The sequence below is a fragment of the Corvus hawaiiensis genome, chromosome 2 (genome assembly GCF_020740725.1).
Source record: "Corvus hawaiiensis isolate bCorHaw1 chromosome 2, bCorHaw1.pri.cur, whole genome shotgun sequence".
Taxonomy (NCBI): domain Eukaryota; kingdom Metazoa; phylum Chordata; class Aves; order Passeriformes; family Corvidae; genus Corvus; species Corvus hawaiiensis.
Genome location: NC_063214.1, coordinates 6648417 through 6669111, shown reverse-complemented (window position 1 = coordinate 6669111; position 20695 = coordinate 6648417). Strand labels below are relative to the sequence as shown.

General features: G+C 37.3%; 1 protein-coding gene across 3 annotated transcripts in view; it reads left to right on the top strand.

Annotated features, from left to right (window-relative positions):
• The window catches only part of CADM2 (cell adhesion molecule 2), a 589355-nt gene that overhangs the window by 466436 nt on the left and 102224 nt on the right, over positions 1 to 20695 (top strand). For all 3 annotated transcript variants that reach the window (XM_048292379.1, XM_048292361.1, XM_048292370.1), the window contains 3 exons: positions 4055 to 4207; positions 6701 to 6838; positions 12613 to 12783. In XM_048292379.1, coding sequence (XP_048148336.1) covers positions 4055 to 4207; positions 6701 to 6838; positions 12613 to 12783 — 462 coding nt within the window. The remainder of the gene's footprint in view (positions 1 to 4054; positions 4208 to 6700; positions 6839 to 12612; positions 12784 to 20695) is intronic.

The window sequence follows — 20695 nt, the reverse complement described above, 5'->3', positions numbered from 1 at the left end:
TAACATTAGAGATGCTGCTGTGTGGCTACTACATCTAACAGGTCCAGCTGCCTTTTCCTCACAGTGTGAAATGTGGATGTTTTTTCAATTTCTGCAAATTTCTAAGGTTCTTTTGTCTCCCCGATATAAGTCCTGTTGCAGGATTTCTCTATGATAATATATGATCATTATATTATTATTTTTTTCAAAAAATAAAGTACAACTTTGATTGTGAACAAGGAGGCCAGTTTATTGTGATGGTCGTCAGTCTCAATAATTACTAATTAATGCAGATGAAATACATGGCTGTATCTCTTACTCATAATTAGCTCAACTATACAAATTGTCAAGGTTGCTTGTTTCTGTGTCAGAGAACATTCTGAAAGGAAATCTTTTCCACAGGAAAAGAGAATGACAGGTGAAATAAATGAAGTGTGTCTGCTTAGGAACAAGTGTTTTATGCATAATTATTTCATGCCTTGCAAATTAACTACATGATATGTGCCTGGGAATTACAGAAAACTGAAATTATGTACCTAGGGCATATTGGAATTTACTATGTAATTATATTTCTTGTTGCATTTTATATTTTTCAAAGGCCTTGCAACATAAGAATTTAGCAAAGAGATGCCAGTGCTGGTATTCTCTGTTACTGCTTTTGGCATATGTGTATTTCCTTGAACTCAAATAAATATTCTGTTTATTTACCCTTTTTCTAGTCTCTCTGTAGGTATGCAAACTATGGATAGGGTAATGACTCAACAATGTAGGTTAAAATCCCCAGGAAGAGGCCAGAAAAGTCTTTTTGGCTTCTAACAAAGTGAAATGGAAAAAAGAAGAGTTTCCAAAGAAAGTTTCAAAAGAGCAGTGTTCTACTATTTTGTGTTCAAGTGCTAATTAAATGTGAGGGAACAATTTGTATTTTACTTTATGGAACTTTATCTGAACTACTATGGTGGACCTGCTTGCCACTTGGTGCCTTTCAGTAGCTGCCTTCTGTCCAGGCTCTGTGGGCTGCTCTGCTCCATGAACCAGGCTTGGCAAGATTTTTCTGCCATGAGCCAGACCCTGTCCTGCTCAGTCACAATGCCTGGATATCACGCATTGCTGGAATTACTCTTCTTTCTGCAGTGTTCCTGTTGTTTCCATCACCATTTTAGCAAAATGCACCTAAGACAGAAAATGGAAACAAACCAGTTCTGGCATCCATCACGGTCATCAATTCCCTGAAGACAAACTGGTGTCTTTCTAAATAGATGAGGATATAGAAACAGTTACAGGAATACAATTTGAAAATAAGATTCTAAAAAGTCTCTGTGTAAGTGCTCACCTTGTCTAAGCCATAGCACTAAAATTTGGTTTGCCTGTCATCTGCGTAGACAGGAAAGCTTACAAATATTCAGGTTTGAAAATGATGGAAGAGATAATTGTCTTTAGACCCAGCACTTAGAAAAATGCTTCTGACAAACATCTTTCCTGCAAAGGAACATTATGTTGGTGCTATTTGCTGCATTTATTGCAAAGGCTGTGCTGGTATTTCCGTTATGAAACTTTCTTGCTGTTCTTTCAATAAAAATCCACTCCATAATGAAACATGGAATATCTGATCTCATCTCTTGGCCAGTGGTTGTTTTTTACCAGCTTTCCAGAAAATTGACTGAGCTGAGGTTTTTATATTGTACAAAGGTTAAAAAAAGGTGTGGAGGGGGTGGAAGTGAGGGAGGGGAGCAGTAGGAATGTAGTTGATAGAAATGGTTTGTGCTTCAGTTGTAGGATCTAAATGATGTGCTGTTGGCATCATCTGTAGGCCAGTTGTGCTGTACTGTTCTTCTTAGTGCATGAAATTCTAAACCTTGCCCCATCTATAGGAAAATATTTCAATAGATACATAAATCTTCATCATGAGGAAATAACTGAAAATTATAACAAAGTAAAATACTATGTAAGATGATATAGTGCATTATTTTTTTAATAATTTCAGATTAAGAGCAGGAAAAAAAAATCACCATTTCCAAATTATGGAGTGCTGAGAGGTTTTTTGTTGTTGGGGTTTGTTTGTTTCATTTTTCTATTTTTTTATGCTGTTGCTAAATTATATAAATGGGTGTGGTGGTGATCAAACCATTTGGAAGCGCTGAATCCTTTTTAAAATATTTTTTTTTTTGGAAGGTCAGTAATATGAAATAAACTGCCATTCTTACGTGTGCTCATTTGCATCTGACTAGAATTGACAAGCTGAGAAAGGAATTCTGAGTCCCCATCTCCTTCCTCAAAGACAGCAACAGCTTCACTGTTGTGAGGAGTTTTGGCTGCTAAAGCCACAGTGATGAGCTTTGCCTGCTGTTTGGGGTTGGTAGACACTTGCTTTATGTGCCTTTTTGTTTTCCTGAGCTTGTTTTTCTGGGCCATTCTGTCAGCTTCGCGTTTGGTGGCTTCTGGTTCGCTTGCTTGTTTGTTTAACATTGCACCTTTTTTCATCATTATATGGATTTGATATTATAAAATACATAATTGTTGGGTTTTTTTTCTTGTTGTGGCCGGCCAGACAACACCTCAGTTCTGTTTGGAATGTGTCCATTACACACCACCTCAGTCCCTTTGATGTGCCTTGAATAAATTCAGGGCATGTCTATATGTTAGACCTGCTTAAGCTGCCACCTTTCAGACCCTGCAGGGAGGAAGCTGAGCTTTAGCTGGCCTACCCTGAAATAATCAGTAAAGTCAGCTGAAATTTTCTGGTGAAAACAAACCTAAATGGCAGCCTTAGACGAAAACAAATTCAAGTGACATTTTTGCTGAATCTTCACTGTATCTTCTTACTGTGGCGTAAATCTATGTGGATCAACTTGGACAGCAATTGGGCAGAAACATCTAGGTTTAATAGCAGAAGAACCACGGTAAAACCTCTTATTTATTTTTGTCACTGGAAGAGATCTACTAGACAAATCTAAGAGTCTTTGGAGACTTTAGAAAGAGGTGAGAGAACAGCATTAGGGACTTGAACACCTTTGTTCTTCTCACAAATGCAAGTGTAACTGTCTCGATAAATATCATAGTCTCATTTTGCTTATGAGTTTCAGACGCTTGCTATAAAAATAGACTCCTTGAAGTTCCACACACTGTCAGGCCAGAGATTTGGATCTAGAGGTATACAGCTAAACTTCTTGAGTTACAGAGGCTTTTTTACTGTTTGCTTAGGAGAATTACAGTGTTTGCTTACTTATGATATTAGTATTTCTATGCTGTGGAAAGGCTTGAGTAATATATACAGACTCCTGAAACAGCTTTACTGCAGAGAAATAGAATGTTTGGGAATGTTTTGGCAGTTTTTCAATAGAAAATGGGGGTTACCCTAAGTACAGGTTTTAAAATGTTGTAAATTTTAAATCATTAACCAAAGTGACAGTTTGAATTTCAGTGAATCTACATGTTCTTTTTCCCTCATTGGTTTCATGCAAATGAAATAGAAGATCATATTTTTATTTTAATCAAAAAAGTAAAGCCAATATACACAATTACCTCAATTTGTTGAATGAACTACATATGCACGTATAAGTGGAATTTTCAATCTATCAGTTATTACCAATAAGAAATACTCATTTACAGAATTCGAGATATCTGATATTCCTGTTCAATGTGAGTAGTAATGGACAGGAGAAAAATCTGTAGGCAAGCTATGCAGGGATGGACACAGGATTCTCAACATCTGTAAATACATGTAAAACAGGCTGGTTTTGGGAAGCATTTATTTTAGGCACTTAACAAAGCTGTGAGGGGGCAGAAATCCGTGTCATTGTTTGGATTTTTAGAGGCAGGCCAGAGGTAACTCAAATTCTGTAGTTTCTAGGTTTATATATGTTACAAATCACCCAGTACACCACTTGAACACTTGCTAAACTCACATACTTTTTTCCACAGAGAAAACAAACTACTCTGCATAGACAACTGTGTCCACATCCCTGTGTTCCAGGGCCTGGTTTCACTAGGAACCTTCATCGAGCCTCCTGTATAACACCCCACGCTTTGCTCACATGCTGGATCCCGCCTTAACGTGGATTATTTTTTTGTTTTTCAGCTCTGAGGGACAACAGAATTGAGCTGGTGCGAGCATCGTGGCACGAGCTGAGTATCAGTGTCAGCGATGTGTCCCTGTCGGACGAAGGGCAGTACACCTGCTCTTTATTCACTATGCCTGTCAAAACTTCCAAGGCTTTCCTCACCGTTCTCGGTAAGGACGAACAGCTGAGCAGAAAGAAGCAAGTGTTAAGCTCCTCAGGCTCTGGCAAATTATGATAAGAATGAACTTTTCTAAGGCTTGGCAGAAGATAAATGTAAATGTCTGATCTAGTTTCCCTGATGTTTATTGTTTCATATTGCTGTGCTGAAAAATAACATGCCTCTTACTGTTCGCACCATGGCAGGATAATGAATTAGGGAGCACACAAACACCACGGAACGAGTGCTCCATAAAATGGACATAACCTCTACATCCTGAGCACCACAAGTGCAGAGAAGGTGCATGTGTTCATCTCCTAACAATCTATTGGATAGGGCAAAGGGGAGAAAATCAGAAAGCATGAAATCAAAACGGGCTTTAGACCTTTATCGTTTTTCCGTCGTGCTTTTTTTTTGGCTCGTTCTGCTTTCTTTTTTTTTTTTTTTGGTCTATAAAGTGCAAATTTTCACTGGGCTTGCTGCTTCTTTTATGCTTTATCCTCTAAGTTCTCTGCTGTTTTCCCCAAAGGTTATAGATACACATAGAAAAGCAATAGATTTTAAGAGATGCCCAGGAAATAAAGTTTCTGCTCGAAGCTTTGTATGACTCTATGAATGTCAGTAGCCCAATCAGCCAAAATTGCTATAGTTCATTGAAACACACCTGCAAACCTAAGAGGTTATATGATTTTAGAGATTGATTTTTATTCTTTTTTCCTTTTTTCTGTCCCTGAACATGACTCTTTCTTTCTTTTTGTTTTATTTTTATATGTGGATGGGCAGACCATTGAATTTAATAGGACTAATTCTCTGTGGCAGTAATAGTCACATTAATCCAGCCAGGGAATTGGTTTTGTGCTTAGGTTATGAAATACATCTCCCTTTCAGTCCCTGTGAGACTGTTTTACAAAAATCTTCACAAGTTTGCCATTAAGGACAAAAAGTACCCACTCAAAGCAGTATATTCTGGAATAGCAACTGCCTATGCTGAATCTTCTTTCTGTGGAGAGGCATTTCATGATCTAAACAATTGAGGAGTGCACCAGTTCAACCTTTTAAATGGCAGAAAGACAAAGAAAGGTGTTAAAAAGACAAGAAAACCCCAAAAATATCTAGCCAATATTTAGTAACAGAAGTATATTGGTCTTTCACAGTCCTTTAAGCTTTACCTTCATTTTAGGGGAGGATTTCATGAAGTTTTCCCATCATTTACTTACCTTCTAAGAGAGAAAGCTGCACAGTTTAAGATTCCTGCCTTTTCTTCATTTTGTATTTGTAATTTCCTATTTCAAAATAGCATTCTAAACTCTTAAAACATTTTCTACTGGAGAAGGGGATCTTTGCCACATTAAAAGATGCATTACATCTTTTAATCAGATAAACTATCCTTTTATGTACAAATAATCTCTATATTGGCTGTTCTGCTGTTGATTAGAAAATTCAAGTGTCAAGGTATTGTAGCAAACACCATTTTCTGTCCTGAAAGAGAGAATTAGATTTTTTAAAGAGATGTACTGTGCAATAGGTAATGCTGCTTTGCTTTTATGTACATAATCTGTTATTTTGGAAAAGAGATACAGGAAAACCAAATTATTAAATACAGGGCACAGGATCAATTACTGTGACTGAGCCCTTTTATGTAGCCACAAATATGAATGCACCAAAGCACTGTAAATGCAAGTTACAGCTGACTTTTTTTTAGAGATTTTTAAATATCAGTCATCAGTATTACTTTAAAATAAGTTATTCTTGTGTCTTCATAAGTTAAATGGATTTATACAAGTAGTGATCAAAATTTTCCCAATTTTATTCATGTTTTGTTTTTTGGGTTTTTTTTTTAATCTTCCACGGCTCGTTGAAAAACAACCATTTCCAAATGTAATATAATGTGCATGGTATGTCAAAGTCATATGATCTCCTCTGAAGAACTTGTATTCAGCTGAAGAACTCTCCATAGACAGTGGAGCTGTGATTGTACCTCTTGATGTTTTGGTTTTGCCTTCTGTGGAGATAAAGTGACTCCTGTATTTATTTTCCTCTTCCCTTTTCCCTGGATTTTGTATTAAAGTCTTCATTATTGAGGTGTAAACATCTGTTCTAAACTTAGGTCAGTTCAGCTTTTTGTTGCCAGTTATGCTTAATTTTCACAGCTGTGCTTCTAATGTGCTTTGTCATCCTGCTTGCTGTGCTGAGCAGTTTAAATATTGTAACAAGTCAGACTAGACCTGCGTGCAGAATATACAGAGATAAGGTATTTATTAAAATGCAATCTGTTTCTCTTAGAGAATTAGGTAATTCCTGCTTGCTTTATTTATTTAGAATCAACTACCATTCAGATTGATGGTTTATTTACAATAGGAAAAAGGTTTAACTGACAAGGCACGAGGAATTAATTATCCTGTTTCCAGAATTTAGAGCATATGAAGAAGTGAACTTTAGGTTGGTTGTGTGTTCGTGGCAGCAGCTGACACTATCAGAGAAATTACTTTGTTTGTTTGCTTGTTAGGTGTTCCTGAGAAGCCACAAATTACTGGATTTACCTCACCAGTTATGGAGGGAGAGAGGATGCAGCTCACTTGCAAGACATCTGGTAGTAAGCCAGCAGCCGATATCAGATGGTTCAAGAACGACAAAGAAGTTAAAGGTATTTAAAAGGATTTTGGTGTCATTTGGTCCAATTGCCAAAACTATACATTCTGTAGAATTATGTTTTTTAATCTGTGTTTGTAAAGTTTCTCCTATTGAGTCAGATAAAGAATTGATTGTAAATTACTGTAGTTGTCATATAACCATCTTTTTATTGTTTCTTCAAATGGTAGAAACTGATGGTTTGGATTGCTCAGAACTCTGTGCAGCTTAATAAACTCCACTGTGAGGCTTCTTAGAGAATTGTTTTCTGGATTATTATCATCACAGTCATACCCCTCATCCCTGATATTTTCCCTTTTCATTTCTTTTGTGCCATTCCAACATGAGGTATGCCTGATTTAGTTAATTCCCAGATTTAGGTTATACTCCTCTAAATAACATGACCAGGTGAGGCAGAACCATATGAAGGAGACAGAAGATTGCACTTCCCATAGGAGAGCTGTGGAGCCTGCTCTGGTGGGGAGGAGTCAGGATGTAGCAAATGAGGGAGTCTCAGCTGGGAAACTCGGAATCTACAGCTGAGGCAAGGATGCTGACAGTCTGCAGCAAGGAGGAGGGAGAAGATCGATGTTAAAGGGGATCAGGAAAACTTCACAGGGGCTGGGGGGTGTTGGACAAAGTCTGCTGTAACTGAAAAGCCGTTGAGTGACTAAAACCAAAGCTGACAGCAAGGATTTGCCTTTGAGGATGCAGTGACCTAGGAAAGAGCTGCATATAAAAAGTTATTTATTTCCTTTCTGTCTTCTCTTTCACTTTGCATGTTCTTTGCTTAGAACTTAGTTTTCTGGTCCATATTCTTATAAATGCTGGAATAGTTTTAAATCCTCATTGGTGAATGAGTGAGTGAAGAGAGCTTCCTGCTGCAGCAGGCACAGTCACACCTGCAAGCCAGTTGAGGTGCCCCTTATAAAGTAGATGGATAAAAAGGATAAGGTATTGGTATTTATTCATGTCACCTCTATTCATTCTGCTATAAAAACAGATGAATAAATGATTCAAAATCCACCTTTTCTGTGTAGCTTTAAAAAACAAAAACAAGCAAACAAAACCCCACCCTACATTTATCTGATTTGTCAAATATTTTGGATTTCGTTAGCTCGATAATCTGCCTCAAGCAAACATACAGAGTTAATTACAGAACCATTCATCTTCCTTTACTATTGTCTACCACAGTTCAATGTGCAAAACCAGAGTTGTGGTATAAAATTGGTAAATAAAGGAGATCGCAGATGATTGCCTAAGGAATCCTGTCCATTCTAGAGGTATCCTTATATTTCTAATGAAAATGAGAATAGTGTTGAAAGAAACAAGCATTTTAGACTGGATCCATTTGAAATGTTTAACAAGGATAGAAAATGAGGAAACAGAGAATAATTCTTTGCAATACTGGGAAATTTGAGGAAATTGATGAAAGAAATGCAGCACTTAGTCAAATGTGATTAAAAAGAGGAATTTAATAGCACAGCTAACGCACATGGCACAGCATAGAATCTATCCTTCAGAAAAGATGGCAGGATGAATATACATATTCAAGGCATGTAAAGATTGGAAATCACTCCAAACCATGTCAATACTTTAGGAGAAACACTGATACAGTCGGCCTAACAGCAAGGCAACACATATTTGGAAAGATCTTATTTTGAAAACTATGTTTTAAAATCTGATGTAATACCTTTGCCTTTCCTTCAGCTGACATGTAGTTGAAGCCTGCAAGCAGTTTGGCAATTTGACTCTTCAACTAATTTGTTCTTCTCAAGTGTTCCTAAGGGGATTTAAAAAAAAACAAAACAGGATGGGGAAGAAACAAAATGGTATGAAAAAGAACAGTAAAGGGGGAAAAAAACCCCCAACAACCAGAAATAAGAGGAAAGTACTGAGCACATTCATTTCAGTTTAGTTTTCTAGGTCTTCTGAAGAGCACATTGCCATTTCTCAAAGGTTAGAAATAAAATAACCTAACCAGTCTGCAGTGGCATCAGCAGAAGTTACATTAGCTTTGTGCAGTGTAAAAGGTGAAATGATAAATCTGAGAAAATAGATATGAAATTATATGCTAATGCAGCTGACATTAAAGGTTAGGAGTTCGTCTGTCTAGCACCAGTAAATCCAATTGTGTTACACTGTATTATACATGGTGCAATCGAATGTAAATGATGCACTGAGATCAGAGTTGCACCAAAGGGGGAAAAGCCACTCTAAAATTGTAGCTCCATTGCTATTACTCAAAAAATGAATCATCATCTGGTAAAGGAATATTGTTTGATAAAGTAAGTGTTAGTAATGAGAGAGACTGAATGTGAAGCACTGGGTGCCACACCTTTTACTTTAGTGTTCTGTCACTCATATATGCACCAAATTAATAAAGGGATCTGCAGTTTAGCATTCTGGTGATATTTCTGTAAGATTGTTAAAAGCAAAATTTTCATTTTATAATTACTTTTTTTTTTTAACAAAATTTGTTACATGCTCTTTCAACAAGATTATGTAAAGAATTATTTTTAGGCTTCAGGAATATTTTGAATGGATTTCCTTTTTTTTTTTTTTTTCCCCTGGATAGATTGGATTATAAAACAAAAAAGTTCATTTGTTTGCAGCAGGTCAAGATACTTTGAATAAGTTTATGTATTTTTAGTATACACAAAGATTACAGAGAGGCACTGATGATTGTTTCTTGAGAAACCTCTAAAAACAAAGATGATTTTTTTTAAATAAGAAGGCTGTTTCATGTCAGAACTTGAGTTTAAACATAAACAAAAATTAAATCTGCCATATAAAGCCAGAAAAGCTGTCTTTTTAAAAGATGGGTATTTCCGTGTGTTACAGGTGTGTGCTTCTCTAAATAGCTTGCAATGAGCAATGGACGATGGACACTCCATCATTTCCATTTATTATTTCACTATCAAACATCGATACTTAAGAGATGCAAACCTGTATTAGTTGATACAGGCATATCTATATGTGCCTGTCTGAAAAAGTCATGGAAGTGGGCCCATAGCTGATCCTGAGATTTCATTTGGCCCAACATCCATTCCAAGGTTAAATCAAGGGGCTAAAGGTCTTCTCCAATTCAGGTTTGAAAAATCTCCCAGGACAGATATTCCATAGTCTGTCCAGGCTAGATTTTTCAGCATTCTAAAGCCGTCTGGTGGAATGTTTTCATTATTTGTAGGTATTTCATGACACATAATCAGGATTTGTCATAGTGTAACTTTTGTTGCCCCTCAACTTTTGCTGTACGCCTCTGAGAGGACTGGATTTTTTTCTCTATGGCCACGATTTATGTTCTTTAAGGCAACAGTTTGATCTGGTTTTAGTTTTCTCTTCCTCAGGTTAGATAATATCAACTTTCTTGAGCTGTCCTGGTACAGCTCCTCTGCCCATCTCCATGGCTCTTGCTTGCACCTGTTCAGATTTTTCAACACTTTTATTGTACATTTTTTCTTCAGAAAGCCCAAAACTTGGCCTGGTACTCTCAATGCAGCCATGCATGTGCCAAATAGAGGTGAGGGATCACTCCCTTGACTTCCTGGGTGTGCTCTTACTAATGCAGGGCAGTGGGGTTTAGCTTTCAGCCCTGCAAAAGCACTCTGTTGACTAATGCTCAACCTGTCCTCAGAACCCCTAGGTACTCTTCTGTAAAGCTGTATCCCTCCAGCCTGTTCCATTACAGTGCCTCCCACACAAAGTGCTTGTGTAATGGATTTCTTTTTCACCTTTTCTTCAAGGGAGCATTTAGGAGAGAGAGGAGCAGCAAGAAAACGAATGAAACAGCAGACTACAACTGCCATATTTAAAAATTCTGTAATATATTCTGAGGGATGGTGTGTACCCAGTACCTGATCTCCACTGCTCCTATGTTCACTTGGGTTTACACTCAATTAGCACATATTACAATCATCTTCATTTTGCCATGAAGAAACATCTAAGAAAATACAGATGATAAGGAGGACAAGCTATTTCTGTTGGTGAGGATGTCAGCTGCTTATAGAAAAATATCACTGCCCTTTTTACAGAGATAGTTAACTCCAGGAGTTGAGCCCTCTCAAACAGTAGATGCCTAGACAGAGGTTTCTAAACATCCATTTAGGAAATAAACTGCTTTTGTTTTTCTAAAGGATTAAGAATCCACAACCTCTTACTAAAATTAAAGTTGTGGATGTTTTCAGCAGTCTTCTGTCCCCCACCTGAAGTCAGTAAGCAAAGGGATATGCACATTACTTATAAGCAGAATGTTACCTATATAGGTACTATTATTAAATTTGGAAACCTAACTCTGGGAACAAAATCGCATGTGTTTGCTTTAAATATTACTGAAGACATTTATTGTTTGATTATAATAACTTTGCTTTAGCTCTGATCAATACTTCACTCACCTACTAATCCCTAAATATTAATAGTGACCATGTCAGAAATGGAAATCTTTTAAAGCTTAGCAGCAAACAGGCAGAAAAATTCTTGTATGCAAGAAATAATTATTTTTTAGGGAAAAATGGAAACTGTATAACTACATGGTGTCCTTGTCTGTCTGGAGACAATGATAAAGACCACCTCTCTGATGTCAGAGGTATTTTTAATCTAAAAAGATGTAGCTTAAGCCATTGAAGATTTGCTTTCTAAAATTGATATTTCATGGAAATTTTATTTAGGTCATTCCCTTCTCTAATGGGATTTAGTATAATTTATAAAACTGAAACCTCTCACTTTTTTTAGGACACAGAGGACATAAGAAATCTCAGTGTAATTTAATATATATGTTTAAGTATTTATAGATGTCTTTTCAAGCTTTCATTGCAATAAATCAATATAACAATCTTACCATTTTCTGAAGTAAACTAAAATCAATAAGTATTTGAAGTAGTTGGGAACCAAGTAAAACAATTCTAAAGTTTGTGAGAAGATCTCATGTACCAGTTAATACATTAAAACATTTTAACACAAATGCTCAGTCTTTCAGATCTTCATTTCTGATCTAGCATGTATGTCTTACAACAAAATGTTCTGAATGTAAACCTTAACCTTGAACTGAGATGATACTGCCTAAGTCTCCGATTTTTAACTGCATCTGCACAAAAGCACCAGGTCAATTTAGAACGATATAAAGCAGGGAGTGGAAGTTCTCTGTAGTAATTTTATTTCTGGTCATCTTGGGACTCATCTGTAGATTCCAGTAAATACTATGACGTGCTCTATTTACAGTTGTTTATTACCACTGATGACTATACCTGGGTTTAGTTTTATTAGTTAATTAGCATAATTCTAACCAAACAAAAGAATAAGCAATGAAAAAGTAAGCACAGGATTAATCTGACTGCACGCACATGGCTTCAGTAATATCCATATATTGCATTACTTTGAAAGGTTATAAACATGAGCTTAGAAAATTTAATATTTAGTGACACTGTGAATATGTAAGGCAATGAGGGTGGGACAAGATCACTTTTTTTTTTCTCATGACCTGCAGAGAAAGTTTATGTCAAATATGGACCTAAACATTCAAGAGGTAATAATGAATAAAATTACTTTTTGAGTGCAGTATCATGGAACCAGTTTTAAAATTTTATCTTTCAATATGTATCTCTTGTTCTGACAATGAGAGAAAATTGAGGAATAACTGCAGTCTAATTACTTTTATATTAAAGAGATCAATACAGATACGAAAGATCTGGGGTTTTTTCCAACAACTGTGATAAAAGATTTAGCTCTCTAATGCTGGACTACTTTTTTCCAAAAATATTGGAAAGATAACTAACTGTTTATTCTTTCTTTCAGATGTTAAATATATAAAAGAAGAAGATGCAAATCGCAAAACATTCACAGTCAGCAGCACGCTGGATTTCCTAGCAGATCGCAGTGATGATGGTGCAGTTGTAAGTTGCAGAGTAGATCATGAGTCCCTAAACTCTACACCTCAGATAGCAATGCAGGTTCTAGAAATACACTGTAAGTAATACATAAATGTTATAAATGCTTGCTTTTATAGTTTTGTTTTGTTTCAGAGTGTCTGTTGGAGGAAAATTCTGTGGTGTTGTGCAGATAGATAACATCTTTCTTTTAGCCAACTTCTGTGGTTTGTATTTGGTTGTTTGGTTGGGGGTTTTTGTGTTATTTTTACAGGAGTGACTCTAAAAAGTTTAAGGAAAGCTTTACCGTTGAGAGCACTGTGGGGCTGAGTTCTTGGTTTTCTTTGAGAAGTAGTGGAGAGAAAATGCATTTGTAGTTTTTGTTTATCGTTGAAGCAATGTAGACGTGTTATTAAACATCGAGCATCCTAATTCACAGTTTTCCTTGAAAGTACCTAGAAACCTGAAACAAGCGTATAAATAAGCAAAGTTTGTAGCAGATTGCCTCAATAATGCTGAATCCTGTTAATGAAAGCCTAAAGTGTTGCTAATAGCACAAGCCCAGGGGGAAAAGCCCTTTAGAATTTATTTTGAAGCTTGATGTACATCAGATGTTAGTCTAGATAATCCAAACTTCAATTGTACCTTCAATTTGTCTTTATATATTGGCTATTTTTTCTTTCAAATAGCATTTCTGGACACAATGTTTTCCATAGTGCAGTGTTTCAAAGTTGAACAGCTCTGCCTTTGTGTCTGTGTGCCTTACTATGAAGTCAGGTTGTCCTTTCAGTCAGTGCATTTTTGTCACTTACAAACTCTGAGAACACTTACTCAGAAGAACACCTTTTCACCATGAGCTGGCATTTTCATACTCACTTGTATTATATCCCCCATTTCTCAGGGTCCAGCTGTTTGGTTTTCTGGAGAATATCTGTACATCTCATTGCCTAGCTAGCAAAAACAGGCATCTGCAAAATGATGTCAGAGCAGGGAAAGGGAAGAGACCTTTCATGAATCTCTTTCTAGACCAGGAGTAATCAACCTGTGATAAAGCAGACAAGGTTGTCCATGAAGCAGACAAGTGTTCAGTGACTGTGACCAGTTCCTGAGGAACCAAGTCAAGGGCTGCTGCCATATGTAACTTGTTTCTAAACATGGATAGCTTCTAAGATTTGTAGCATGTATAAAATGCAGGAATGGCAAAAGCACTCTGTGCATAGAAGCTGGCAATTTTGCTAAAAATACCATCTGCAAAAAAGTCTGAAAATGAAGAGAGTGTGGATTAGCATATGTGCTCAAAATGTTTCCTGAAACATTCTAGCCATCATTTTACTGAGGGAGATCAGGGAGGGCCTTTCTTCACCCAACGGTTATTAAACACCTCTCCTAATGTATTCAAATGCATCTGTGCTGGGGACATGAATCCTTAACAACTTTACTTCCTTGCATTCTAAATTGCACAGTCATCAGCCATTGAACTTGCCCATGTCTTCACTTCCAAATTCTTTGCCCTTTCTTCAGTGCCTTGCTCAAGATGTTGGCACCACAGGAGATGAACCAAATTGAATGGAACAGTAGATAAAGAAATTGGGCAGCTACACAAGGTTTAAAGCAGCTGCAATGTAAAATGATTGAAGGTAAAGGGCTTTGGTTTGCATATGAGCATTATAAGGCAAAAAAGCCTTTTTGTGGCCTCTAATATATAAAAATTCCTGAATGTTTATTGTTTCCTTCCAATTTGCACCCTGGTAGTAAGACAGTACCTTGCTAAATAGCAGTGAGGTGCATCTTCTCTCTCTTCTCTGGCCTCACTGACATTCTCTAATAAGGTCAGACTGCACTGGGCATTTACAGTACCAGTGTGCTTTATGTTACTGCCCCCTCAGACTGCCAGCTTATCAAAAGCTATAATGCACAAGTAATTGTTCTCTATCATTCCTGCTTGCTCCATTAATTTTCTACCAATCAATTTAACACTCTCCAGCACTGGCATAGAGTTGTTATACATGGACAGAGAAGTGATAAATGTGCCAAAAGAAGCTGAAGTTTAGGGTAGAAAGTGGAAGTACCATTTAAAGCTGTGGATAAAGGAGTATTCTATTATTGGTGACAAGAAAACTAAGAACAGTCTGGTTTTGTCCTTTACCTTGCCACCTACATTTCCATGGTCAACATACTCAGAAGTCTTAATGCTGGGCAAGTTTTGAAAGAAAACTTTATAAAAGGAGAAGATTCAAGGAACTGATTATTTCGTTCATCAGAGAGCCTTAAAGGAAAAAGTGGAGTAAAATGATTCACTAGAACAATCCCAAATACTACAAATGGAGTACATGGCACTGGACCTGGGCTCCTTGATTTTATTCTCCTGGTGTTGCTCACCATTGTTGTGGATGTTACTGCGGTCACTAGAAGCTGCTTTTTTTCCATCATCCCATAAGATTTCAAACAGGTTAGAGACATCCTATTTGTATTAACAAGAATCATGCTCACAGGATCCTGTGGAAGCTGATCCAGTGTATATCCTCAATGCCACCTTGCAGCAGGTCAAAAACAGTGCCGGCAAAATTGATGAATTATGGGACCTCACGGGACAAGTCAGGAGAATTTGTTCATCTGACATCCTGTAGGCTCCAAAACCACAACCAAGTTAGTCTGGCATTGCCACTTGTTCTTAATGTCCCAGAGATCTATCAGATGGGCAGACAACTGTCAGAGAATGATAAGCAGGTCTCTTAAAATGGTCAAACAGAACAGCATGGGTGAGCATCAGTTTAGCAGAGAATGAATATACAAAGGTGTGGCATCGCTCACTAGAGCTGCACTTGAATTTTAAACTCCTTCCTAAAATCTGAAAAGTTTTATCTCTGCTTCATAGATGCTCCTCATGAGCTATCAGTGTATCATCACCAGTTAGAAGAAAAGGGAAATAAGAACTTTTCTAGGCATTTCTGCCCTGTATAATTATGCTTGAAAGTTGAAAAACCTTTGTTTCAAGCAACTGGCCCCTGACAATGGACAAAACATTTGTGGCTCCATCACAGCAAACAAGCAAACTAACCAAAAAGCAAAGCAAAATCAAACAATAGAAGAGTAGGAGTTACAGGGTTGTGTTTGCATCCAGTGGACGATAGGTAGAGAAAAAGGAAAGCAAGGTAATGGAATGAAATGACAGGTTTTGATATATGCCTAGTGAAAGATAGAGTAAAATTAAATCTGCCTTAGATACTGGGACTGTATGAAACAGATATTTGTAATTAGTCTGTGGAGAGATGGAGATAGAAGTGCTTATGAGTCCACACAGCTGCTTTTATCATCAGCTGTAGTAGGAAGTAAACTTAAAAAAGTGAAAGCCATCAGATAGAGAATATGTTTATTCCCTCATCTTCCCCTTACACAAATCTAATTTTTTATTAGTGTGACAGAGAAATCAAATAAGCTTTCCCAGTAGTACTACAGTGTATGAAATGAAGCTGAGGAATAAACTTCTACACTCAAAATATTTTTCTTTTCTTTCATTGCATATTTATGTGTATGTGATAGAAATAGTGTTTAGTTCCTTCTGCTGCTCTTTTCTTCCATTTCCTTCTCATAGTTCAGTCTGGTAGTTGAGATTACCTATCTGAGATTATTATTTTGGAGGAGACCATGATCAGTCCTTGTTTTCACAGGGCTTCACAGATTTATTTTGCAAACCTGAAATATTGAAATAATAGGGAAAAGCATAACATAGCCCCACTCCAGACTATGGGATAATTAGCTCCTCCAATCTTTTGATTTATTTGTCAGTAATTTATGTTATGTCTCACTTGTGCTTAATCCTATTCATCTGAATGTTGTGCTCTGTGCACTACAGAGCAGCCCAATTGCCCAAGTCTTTCTGCTCTGCTGAAAGGTTTGGCTGTAATTTAGTTTCTGCTTGGCCAGCAGAGGTTTGTGGTAGCATGACACCGCTTGCTGAGTTTATTTTTCCTCTGACCCTTACTGTCAATAGCAAACCTAAAATAGATTTGTATCCCCTCTGGCTTTGCTCTGAAGTTTGCTTGTCAGCCTAGCTGCCACTGATTATTAGGAAGTGCTTCTTGTAAGTGATAAGTACAAATCTCAAAGGGATATTTAATTTCATTGTTTACTTCTGTGTTCAGACTAAACAAAGAATGCATTCTTTGTTCCTGTATTAAAGAATCATGGGTACAGTGCTTCAATTTTGAAAGCTTCTCAGTATGATGTTTAAGAGATTGGCTAAGTCCTCATGCATGCACCTGAGAAGACATTTTGAGAGCATGTACAAATTGTAGTCCACATCTGGGAAGTCAGTGAATTCTTCTCCTCCCTCTTCAGTGTCGCAGACACATTGTGATTCCCAAAAGCAGCATCTTCACTTCCTCCCAGGTCTTATCTGAGCAGAAACCAGCCAGCATGTTGCTTTGTACTGAACAGAGTGCCATAAAATTACCTAGTGGTAATTGCCTTACCTTAGTGAAGATTCTCTGACTACAGTAAATTACCCAGCAGACCTCTGTAAAAATTAATTGTGTAAATCTACCCCAGAGGCTGCTTTTGAAGCCTTAAAGTGAAATCAAATCATTTGAACTTCAAACCTAATCATCGTGCTTCTAAAATGGCAGCTGCAATGTGATCCGTGCTAATGGACTCAGTGAAATTTTGCTCAAAAGCTGACCACACTCCCAAATGACAGCACTAATAAGCTAAATATGTGTTATGTAAAGAAGTGTCTAGAGAGGCAATTTTGAGTAAATTCTATATTGGCAGACCCAGATGTGCAGTGAATTGTCGGCCTGACAAATCTATAGCCGTCAGCTAACTTGTTTCCACTGGCTCTTGCAACATGTTTGTGTGATAGGCAGCTTCTTCTTTTGTGGGCTCTTATTAGATTCTTTTGCAATGAACATCTGAACTTGACTTTAAAATTAGGCAGCTATTCCATGAGAATGTTGGAATCATTGTCCTGGAAATAAAGGTATTGATTTTGCATTAAGTAAACAAAGCCCTCAGAGTGCAGCGGGCTGCAGATGGGATCAGCTGCACGCTTGTGCAGCCGTGTAGAACACGGGGTGTCTGTGTGTCCTCGTGTGTCTGACACCACTGTGCCCCTCTCATTCCTGATGTACCAACAAACAGAGGCTTCTCTGATGACAAGAGGGGTCCAGAATTTCTGCTGGTGTAAGCAGAGTAATTTCATCAAATATCTACGTTCCCTGATGCTCACTAGGAGGGTTTAGCTCATTTTTTTTCTACTTGGCTGCTTTCAAGTCTTTGTTGGAACAGAGTTTCTAAAATACACATTCTGAACAAAAATTAACAAAAATATGTATGAATATATAAGAATACATTAAATATAGTAGATATTGTACTACACTGTCATATAGCTCTACATGAAATAAGGCATTCTAAAAGAAGGCAAGAAAAGGATTGTGCATAGTTGGGTGCTAGACCCTGTGTTTGTGATGAAAGTCTAAAGGACTCAGAACTGCCCTTCAGAGCAATATACAGAGACAAAAAAACCCTGTCTTCCTTAAGTCTTAATGTTCAATTCTAATGAATTAGTCACATGTTAAGTATGTTAGTGGCTCTTCAAGGTGTCTATCTCTACCCAGACTTGGTGACTTTTTGTAGCTCAGAAAGGGCAGATGCGTGCCCATGCAAGAGCACACAAAATGGGACACTTCTTAGCTATGATAAAATAGGAGGGAGGAGGAAAAATTTCCCTGCTGCCTAAATGTGGTCCTTCTGTACTGTAAATGAGTAAAATACGTGTCACACATTCATTTTCTTTAAGCTGTGTGGCCATTTGTCTTTTTGAAGCTGATTCTAATTTTCTTTTCATGTGCTCCTTTCTTGTTACTTACTTTAGTTATTTTCCCCAATTTTGTGCTTAAAAAACATTTCTGCTTTTGTACTCTGGCACATCTCCTTTTGTCATTTGCTTCAAAATTATTTAGTTTAATTATTATTATTTTATTTTTTTCACTTGTGGTATGTCTCCCGGAACTATCCCCGAGTTAAGTGGCACCCATGCTTCAAGAACAAGGGCACATCTCCCTTCTTTGGAAGTAGCTTTTGCTGTCTAGGCAGAGAATATGTTTTTCTGACGTGAAGAAAATACGAGAGTTAAAAGAAATTTCCTTCATTGATGCTGCTCTCTTTGGTTTCTGATCCGTCAACAGAGTTGTTGGTCATCCTCATTTGCTTGTGACCATTTTTTCATTACACTGTGTGACACCCCGACAGACACACTGGCTAGAAGTAAAGTCTAGTAACATTTGGTGTGATTACACACTGCCACAATCCTTATATGGACAATCTGGCAAGAGATGCATCCCCAGAGTCAGAAAATGTTTTGTTAACTGAGATAATAAGGTGTAATAACATAGTCTTCCAATTTTCCTTTGAATTTTTTTTTTTTTTAACAGGGCCCCAAAACACTAGGGCAGCTCAAACAAATACCCTGCATGTTGAGTCAGGAGTGAAAATAGTTGCAATTCTTGTGAGAATTGAAACTTGTTTTGATGTTTCCATGAGAGAAAATTTCTGTGTAATGATAACTTCAATCAGTGAGTTTAACCACACAATTCTCCTATAATTTCAGAGGCAGTGAAAAGACCTGAATTTTCCAGGGGCATAATTCCCTAGGGTCACAAAAGAAAGAACTCACCTGAGATTTGCACATTCAGGGCTTTGCATTCTCTATTCCAAGCTAGCATGATTTGGTCTCTTGCTATAACCATTTCATCTTGGTATAATTTGAGTGGTTTGGAACTGTGAGAGATACCTCAGAGACCTCTGGAGCTTGTGGAAGGAGGCCAGTATCAAGCTTGGTCTTATTGATTAAAACCACCTTTTATTCCATCTTAAGAAGCGAGAAGGGGCTGCATTTTCTGTCTGATGTGCAGAGAGGACCATGGTCTCTCACAAAGCCTCCACCTGTGATCACAGAAAATCTCTGTAAGCCTAAACAAGCAGGGATGTCCTTCACTTCAGTGAAAACCTGTGAGCTGTTCAGATCCTATAGAAGCTCATGAGGAAAACCTGGATGTTTCTTAAATGGCTCCCTGAGTCTGAAAGGGAGGCACCGTCTCTTCGACCGATGCTCCCATCCTGTAGAGATCAACTCTCTGAGCAGTGTTCCTGCTTTTCTCTTTCATTGAAGATGTTCTGCTGGATTGCTGTGACCTTGAGGACAGAATTTCAATGTCCTCCAGTTGTCTCCCTCTTATATAAGCTTATCCCTTATACACATTCAGGTTCCCAACCAAGAATCACCCATGTTGTGGTACTCAACCAACCCAAACAGGTTTGGGTTTTGTTTTGCTTTTTATTCCCGAATTCACCCTATGAATGCTAATGTGGAGAATAAATATATCCCAATGTTACTACAATACTTTGAGGACCACCTTGCCATTCTATCTCCCTTAAAGGAGGGATGTTTCTATACTAACCAGTGTAAGATGCAGCTAAAAACAGTAATAATAAGAATGCAATTTAAAGGCTACAGTTTCAGTACTGTGCATCTCTTCATATTGAATGAAAATTAAGCAAAAAGTTAATTACATAGCTCAATAATTATGTAAGCACTGTGCTAATTAGTACAGTTATATTTTTTAAGCTTTTCATATTGGCAAATGCTTGAAACAAATGAAACTTAAAGGATAGTTACTGTAAACAGTAGAGGATGCTATCTGTGAACAGGAAAGTTCACTGCCACAATTTGCATGTTTAAATGAGATCAATTAGGTTAATGATGGATGAAAATAAGAAATCCATTATTTAAATGCAAAATAATTCAGAAACTTCTAAGTCCGTTTACTGCCAAACTTTCAAAGGGGATGTCCAGTTCAAAGGGTTAATGTACAATCCTGACCTTTACCATCTGGAGGTTTATGTTCAAATATGGTTTACAAGTGAAATATAATCTAATATAATTTATTTCGCTGTAAAATCTTATGGAGAAAATCCACAGGGTGGCTTGTCTACTCTGCATAAAAACTTAGAAA